The 8,490-nt window shown below is 33.9% G+C and overlaps 1 protein-coding gene across 2 annotated transcripts; it reads left to right on the top strand.

The window, feature by feature from the left end:
- The first annotated feature begins 366 nt into the window (after positions 1 to 366).
- Positions 367 to 7,771, top strand: LOC107618123 (uncharacterized). Of its 2 annotated transcripts, none has more exons than XM_016320072.3 (7): positions 367 to 736; positions 1,362 to 1,594; positions 2,216 to 2,837; positions 3,450 to 3,807; positions 4,257 to 4,351; positions 5,974 to 6,168; positions 6,749 to 7,771. In XM_016320072.3, exons 1-7 carry the CDS (start codon positions 533 to 535, stop codon positions 7,403 to 7,405), a joined length of 2,364 nt encoding a protein of 787 aa, XP_016175558.2. In that variant the 5' UTR covers positions 367 to 532; the 3' UTR covers positions 7,406 to 7,771. The 2 variants fall into 2 exon arrangements, with proteins under 2 accessions (XP_016175558.2, XP_016175559.2); XM_016320073.3 differs by having other exon boundaries at positions 380 to 736; positions 4,260 to 4,351.
- Positions 7,772 to 8,490: the final 719 nt, after the last annotated feature.

Genomic DNA, 8,490 nt, shown 5'->3' with positions numbered 1-8,490 from the left:
TTTATAAAAAATTATAATTTTTATATTTGAAATTTAAAGTTATAAACAAATTTATTTGTGAACAAAAAAAATAGTTTTATATAGAAGATAAATTATTATTTTTATCTAGAATAGTAATAAAAACTTTTTTCGTAAACAAAATTAATATTTAAATATTTTGTCTCATAAAAATTAATTTTCGTAAATATAAAATTAATATTATTTATTAATAAATAAATTTGATAAGTGTTTTGATATTTAGGGGTCAAATAGACAATTTACTAGTTATTTAAAAATAGATTATTGGAAATGACTCGGTGCGACTGTGTCTCTTGCCGTTACTGTTACTGTTACTGTTACTGTTATTGTTACTGTTACGTGTTTCTTTCTTCCCACAACGCGCTTCGTTCCTTCCTTCCTTTGTGTTTCCCACAACAACGAAACAAAGCAACTCTTCTTCTTCTTCATTCCATTTTCCATCTCACTTGAATTCAACTTCTCAGAGTCTCTTATTCAACCCAAGCTCTGGTGTCAGCGTCAGTCAGAATCGAGAATGGTGTGGGTATCTGCTCTGATTCTTGTTGGCTTCATTCTCGGGGTTGCGGCGGTTCTTGCGGCCCAAGCTCTCGCACTCTTCTTCATCCTCAAACGACTGCGTTTTAAGGCCGACAGAGACCAATCCCGAATCGCTGCTTCCCAACCACCACCCGCTGAGCTCGATCCTCTCCAGTCTCTCGATTTCGTCTCCAAGAAGCAGGTTCTTCGATTCTTCAACTCAACTCAACTCAAATCTTTCTTTTTCTCCCTCTTTTTTTTTTTTTTTTCAAAATTTAAATTTAAATTAATCGTATTTTTAATTATATAACTACGTTACGCGCTTTAGCAAACTGAATGATATTAATTAATTAATTAAATTAATTCGTTAATAATAATGCTGGTACAATAATAATAATTTGAGCTGATTTTTTATGCTTTCGAGTAAAATTCATTGCATGTTCTTCAGTTTCTTTTGCCTTTTTTTTTTCTGTTGACGTGAGCTTCATTTTTTTAGTTAGTCCTTCGCATTTTTGGCTCTTAGTGGTTGGAATTGGGAAATGGAAATAGAAAGAAAGAAGGAAAGTAGAGCTTCTGATTTATGGAAAATAGTTATTTTAATGTTAACCAAGCCTTGTGCCACTAATCACAATGATTTCAAAGAAAATATTGATGTTTAAAGAATTTGGAAAAATCCAGGAAGGAACTCCGAACGGTACTCTGTTAGGTTTTAGGTTTTGATTATGCAATACTCAATTACAGATTTGAAACCTTCATTTGGGAATCATTAATTTTCACAATTTTTAATTCATCTTATTACTCCTCATCTAATCAGCAGCTTCTTGCAGGGTGTTCTATGGGTTCTAGAATCAGAAGAAGTTTCGAGATCATGGCTGGATAGACCATCAAAAGAACAAAAAAGAAAAAGGGAGCTCTTAGAGGTTTCCCCTATCAAAATGTATGGGCAGATCAAGGGTCAATCACTTCTTCTAAGAGAGCCTGATGGTTTGCAGAGAACAATTGAACTCAAGGGCTGCACAGTTCAGGCTGTGTCAGCTTCAAGCTTTTCTTCAAGAAAATGGTAATGTGATTTTGTAGTCACTTTCATTTGGTGGTATCTAATTTCTCACAGTAAATAGGAAGAGTGTCGATGTTTATTTGGTGATATTCATGCATATCCTTTTTTCCAATTTTATCTCATGCTGCCTCTCTTTTGTTTGTGATTCCTATCATTGCTGGTTTTCTCTTAACTGCACACGCATACATGGGTTTAACTATTTAGTATCAGTGTAAAGAAAAGAAATGAATAGGTTATAATGAATTACCATAGTAAGTATTATATTCTTGACTAAATTGGTTATGCTAGAGTTGCAGTCGTCTTCTGTAACTTATTTTATTCCTTTCAAAGGCAAACATTTTCAAGTGCATTGTGCATGATTTTTTATTTCAACATTTGATTCAAAACTTAAAAGCTGTAAAAATGGACTTCTTTTTCTGAATTCTCCTCATATGTGTATTAATACAGAAAATGTCATTTCTTTGTCTTTTTCTGCTTCTTAAAAATGGGTGTCATGTGATAGCATGGATTTTGGGGGTATACGTTTCATAATATTGGAGAGATGAATTTTATTTTATTTATTGATCATTCATTCAAGAAATTAAATGTTTCAAGTTCTTATTTGATTAATGGTTTACTTAATAGGGCAAAAAGGTTCCCCATCAAATTGGAAAGTAAGGGCTCTGCAATATATGATGGAAGCAAAACCCTCTACATATATCTCGAAACTTCATGGGAGAAAGAAGCCTGGTGTAAAGCTCTCCATCTGGTTTCATGTGATCAAAAGGATAAAATCAAATGGTTCTCCCAGTTGCATGAAGAGTTTCATAATTATTTAATATCCTTAAATTCTGTGTTTCATTCTTTTATGAAACCATCAGCAGGAATAAGTGTTGATATGGTAGAAAGATCTAGTAAGCCTGATAGTGCTTCCTCAAAGGTTCGTCAACTTTTGAAGAAGTTTTCGAAAAGAACTTCCCGGGTTGGTTTGGAACATAAATCAAGTTCAGCTTTATTGTTAGGCCATGACGAAAAAAAGTATAGTGAGAAGCTTCGTGCTGGTCAAGATGCAGTTTTGGCCACTGGATTGATGAAAAATGCTCCAACAGGAAAGCATAAGAGTTCCTTGGTAGTAGATGATGCTGATGCTGAGGAGAAGTTTGGCATTGATGAGGGAACATTATGTTGGAATCTGTTGATTTCTCGACTATTTTTTGATGTCAAAGGAAACACAGAGTTGAAGAAATCGATTCAATCACGGATTCAGGTTTGTACTTGTCCCATTGGATTCGTGTGAGTTTGTTTAGTTATCTTTGTTTTGCATCAATGTATAAGTGGAGATCATTGTGCTTAATTATGAATTTCTTGCATTTATCTGTACTTGTTATTCAAATTGAGAATATTTGCTTATTGTTGCTGGAAACATGATAACAGATATTCTATCTTTTTGAGTATTGAGTAACCTTTTCATTCTTAGTTCTTCGATAAAGCTCAAGGTTATACTCATAGAATTTAAATTGTGCTAAATATAAAACATTAAGAAGACAGCCACTGTTCTTTCCAAATGTGTTCTTTTTGTAGAGAAAATTTGTTAGTTTAACTAATCAAAAGGCATCTCTTCCGTTTCAGAGTTTTTCAATCTGGTGAATGGAAAATGTAATTAATTGATTTAAATTTTTTTTTTCGAATAGAATTGTAGAGAATGTAATCATGCATTTTGTTTTTCCCACCCATGTTTATGCAGCAATTCCGTCATGGACTTGTGGTCATAATGCACTACTTGTTAATTTCATTATGGTTGCTGCTAGAGTGGTGGTTGTTGTTTGTTAAGTTTCCTTTAATTTCTTATTCTTATTATTTCTTTATTAAAATCTAACAGAGATCATTGTCCAATATGAGGACTCCCAGCTATATTGGTGAAGTCATCTGTACTGACATCAATACTGGGAATGTTCCACCTTGTATAGCTAGAATGAGGGTTCTTCCTATGGAACTGAGTGAGGTATGGGCCTTTGAAGTTGACATTGAATATTCTGGAGGTGTGGTGGTAGAGATTGAAACAAGGCTTGAAGTTGGTGAACTTGAAACAGAGGACTCAAATCCAGAGGTAAGTGATGGAGGAGCTGTCCCATCAGATCTTCTTGAAGGTTTTGAAGATTTAGGAAAACAATTGAATCTCGAGGAAAGAAAGAATGATTTACAAGAGGAAAAAGAAGATGATGATGATTGGAACACTGGTTAGTGATGAGATCCTATCAAGTCCAGTTATTTATGCATTTTCTACGTGCATCCTATACTGAACTTTCCTTTTGAGTTGTGTCAAACACAATTATTTATGTTGTTTGTCTTTCTTCCGGGAAATCTACTTGAACTTGGTTGTCTCGGAGGTTGTTCAATCTGTTTCACAATTATGGGCCTGTTTGGCTTCTTTTTTTTTTTTTCCCTATTTTTTGTGTATCCCATTTTAAGGATTCTGTCAAGGTGACAATAGTTAAAACAATTTATATTTCCTATTTTAACTATCTCCCTCACACCATTTTTAAAACAAAAACAAAAAAGTAAATGAAAAATGGAAATAAAAACAGGACATGAGGTCTCCACTTTCATTATTGTTGGAACATCTAATACTTTTTGTTATTTTTCAATCTTCAATTTACTTCCAATATCATTTCTTGCTTTCTCTTAGCAGATGTGTCTAAGAGCTTTAAGAAGATTTTGTCTTCCTCAACTGGATCAAGATGGAAATCTATATTAAAGTCTCTTGCCAAACAGGTCTCACAGGTACCATTTTCTTATATTTTCCTCCTTTATTCCATGATTGCTTCTTTCATTTACACTTTACCAGTCCCTTTCACTGTTATTGGATTTCTGCTATTTCACTAATGTGGTGTGGTCATAATAAATTGGCATCTTCTCTCCTTTATTCCTTTTTTCTCAGTTAAATAGTCTGTGTATTGCACAGATCCTCCTATATTTTGGCACACAAGCTTGTTATTTCACCCTAAATTTTTTGAAAAAAAACTTCTTTTTGAGTAACTTGAATTAACTTCTCCGTAAGATTTACCAAACCAGTGAAGAGGCTGTCCATTTGTTGGAAAATATAGAGACTTTGCTGCTGTAGTCTCGTACACAAAGACCAATGAAAATTAACCACAAGGGAGGTCTTTGTGTGTGTATTGATAAAAGAACTTTATAAGGTAAAACTGGATAAAGAAACAATCAAGATTGTAGGATAAGAAATCCCCAACAAATAAAATCAGTAAAAGAAACCGTAATGAAAGAACTCATACAAAATTAGTAACCGTATAAGTGTCAATCCCTTTGCATGTCTGAAAAGATAGGTGCTTGAAAATTATGTGATGCATAACAAATTTAAGAGGTAATGAAATATCATTGAGTATACGGGTGTTTCTTTCCAACCATTGCCATACTACTCACATTACCCATAAACTGCAATGTCACAAAATTGCTTTCTTTCTTCTTCTGAATCCTTGAAACTGAATGTGTAGACACTGACTAGCAAACTTGCACAAATCCATATCAAACATGCCAAACAGGAAGCCTCCAATGAGACTATTATTATTTAGTTTTCTTTTGATTTCAATATATATGACCGGTATTTTGAAATGGTGTATCTACTACAACATACTACTTGAAAGTTACATTAAATGAATTCTAACCAAATAGGTTCTCATTACATCATAAAGATTTTTTTTTTTTTAATCTCTGTTTCACATGCATAGAAAGTTTATCATATCATGTAATTTTCTGGTGGCTGATTGTCATTTGTTTTCCAGCAAGTTTATGACCATGGGCATGAGTGTTCCCAATTGGAAGACAATGAGTTAATTTTAATGAATAATCTATACAGAAGTAGCATGCAATTCAAGATTATCTCAAGAAGGTTCTTGAGAGTCACAGGCTTTTGTTAAAATTGCATATTTGTGCTAAACTTCTCTTTTCTTTGTACCAGAACATTGAATTTGAAAATCCTCAAACTGTTCTTACTTAGTAAGATTCAGCAACAAGCTGGCATCTTCTCCCATATACAAATATATTGGTTCGAGTAACACTGACTTCTGCTTTCAATAAGTGTTGGTTCATATATTTATCTGAATTTTTTAATAACTAAATTAACTGAAGTGCGTGAATTGAATCCTTTTTTGTTACGATTCTTAATATTATCTTCATTTTTCTTGTCACTACACACATATCCACTTTGCAGGTTTTTGATAATATACAACATCATTGACAAGGTGCTTAATATTGCAATTCTAGACCATTTTGATGCATGCACCTAGAGACACTTATATTTGATGATATGTGTGTTTATTATTATTATTATTATTGAAACAGCCAAAGGTGTTTTATTCTCAGAGTAACTGATTATTTCTTATCAAAAGGTTCCGCTCTCTTTGGCAATAAAGGTAGAATCCCTCAGAGGGACATTGCGTTTGCATGTAAAGCCACCTCCCTCTGATCAACTCTGGTATGGTTTCACATCAATGCCAGATATTGATTTTAGCTTGGAGTCATCTGTTGGAGAACGTAAGATAGCTAGTGGGCACATTGCTTCGTACCTCATCAATAGAATAAAGGTATGTAATTTCATTAAAGAATTCAAGCCAATGATCATTCTTTTCCTACAGTTTTTATTCAGTGTGTACTCTTAACTCTTAAGAAAGCCTTTTCCTACTAGGAGGAGTCGGTTACATGGATCTAAGACGTCATTGCGTTGTGTCCATTCATTGGGATGCGACAGTTTTACGTTGGTTGTTGCAGACCTAACAACAACCCTACATGGATCCAAAGACGTCATTGCGTCATGGCCATGCATAGACAAATTTTATGTTGGTTGTCATAAGCCTAACTCGACCATAGGCTATTTAAACTTAGACTGAGTTTATATATATCGCAGGTGTCAGTAATTGTATTAAATGAGGATAAATCTTCTATAAGCAATTTTTTTTTCTCTCCGTCTATCTGTTTATATGGACCCCCGTTTAAGTGCCTAAGTTTCTCTGATTTTATTACTTTCTGGTTGAGCTTGTCTCAAATATGGTCAGTTATACACAAATTGGAATTTGGATTTTCGGAACAAGAGATTTGAGCTGGTATTTTTCTTTTCCCTGCCGAAAGGGAATCTATAAAATTTCACTATTTGTTTTCCTCCTGCAGGCAGGAATTTGGGAAACTTTAGTACTCCCCAATTGTGAATCCATTTGTATCCCATGGATGTTAGCAGAAAAGAATGATTGGGTTCCTCGCACTGTTGCTCCATTCATATGGATTAACCAAGAATTTGCGGTTGACAGTTCAAATGATAGCAATAATCAACCTTCTGGTGGAGTGAAAGCTAATGCATGTACTTCGAGTACTGGTTCGGACCTCAAACAACAAAGGCCTAAAATTCCTAAACCTAGTAAAGAGCCAACCAGCAAATCATCATACTCTGCTCTTCCACAAAGTTCATCTAGCCAACCATCCCTGGAAAGCAGCAGAAAGTTGGAAGAATTGACAACGCCTTTGTTAGAGAATGATAAAGCACAAGAAACTAGAGACTTGGAGCCATTTGGGACACCTTCACAAAAGGACGAAGACCAAACTAGTGAACATAGGATGGAGGATAACTCTCAGATCATATCAGTGGATAGAAGTTTGGTAGCTGAGAAACGCAATCATTCTATTGAGCAAGATGAGGGAACGCCAAGGAAAATGGGGAGAAGGGAAAGGATGTTTGATTTGCGGAAGAAGATGGGTGAGAAGTTCGAAGAGAAAAGGCGTCATCTTGAAGAGAAAAGCAGGCACATTGTTGAGAAGATGCGAGGACCATGAGAACCAAAGCGTAAATGGGAAATGCAGATATGTTGTTCATTCATGATCAGTTGTTGATTATGAATGTGATAGACAAGGACCTTCTATACGGCAGAACAAACTGGAGGTATCAGATATTGTTTCATTTTTTAGTTGTACATTTTAAGTTGCTTAGAAGATCAAAATGGGGCTTATAGGTATGTTAATGATCCTAGCTAAGAAAATATTGTCAGTTCATGAGGAGGTCAAAGATACATTGTCTCTTGTAAATTTGTCACAGCCACAGGTAAACAACACATTGAGAACTTGTCTAGTTGCTGAGTTTTGCATTCATATCCTCAAATTTGAGGAATAGTTCAGTTATAGCATTTTATATTCTTGAACTTCTATTGATGAGTTCTTTGTTAATTAGCCAACCCGATCTAACTTCAACAACTATCAAGCAGATTGTAGAAATAGTTAATTCGAACAATTGAATGACCATTCCTTTTATGTTTGTGTTAATTATGAGAACGTTTTGTGTCAGCTTTATCACTTGTAAGGATAAACACCCCTCTTGGCAGGTCTAGTAAACAAAGGATGTAATTGGGTGGTTCAAATTGGATTTGGAAGCAAAATTACAAGTAAAATACTCACAATTTATCAGTCCTAGAATCACTCACTCATAAACGATACTATCATCTTTTTGGCTTTCAAGGTCACCAACAACACACTCATAAATTAAAAGAGAATTTCTAATAACTCAATACATTTTCATTCATATGGAGAGATGATTAACAACATACATATAAAGTTTTTATATAGACAAATTTTTATAATAAAATAATAATTCTTATAAGAACTAAGTACTAATTGTAATATTTTATGAAACTAGTAAAAACTGACTAGTTAACTTTCTTATTCAAATTTGCTTCAAAATTTTCAAGCTTAGTCATCAACTTGAAACTTCCAATTCATGATTCTTTTATTTTTTATGAATGTTGTGTTGTCTTGCACTAGAAAAAATAACTTGCATTCTTGTAGTTTCTACCACTTAATTTAGGGTGCAACTTGGTTTCCAATTCAATTTGATTTCGAATTTCTTCAATATTCTAGCATATTGTATT

The sequence above is a fragment of the Arachis ipaensis genome, chromosome B9 (genome assembly GCF_059453495.1).
Source record: "Arachis ipaensis isolate K30076 ecotype BB chromosome B9, ASM5945349v1, whole genome shotgun sequence".
Taxonomy (NCBI): Eukaryota; Viridiplantae; Streptophyta; class Magnoliopsida; order Fabales; family Fabaceae; genus Arachis; species Arachis ipaensis.
The sequence above is the reverse complement of the archived record's forward strand: the minus strand, read 5'-3'. Positions and strand labels throughout refer to the sequence as shown.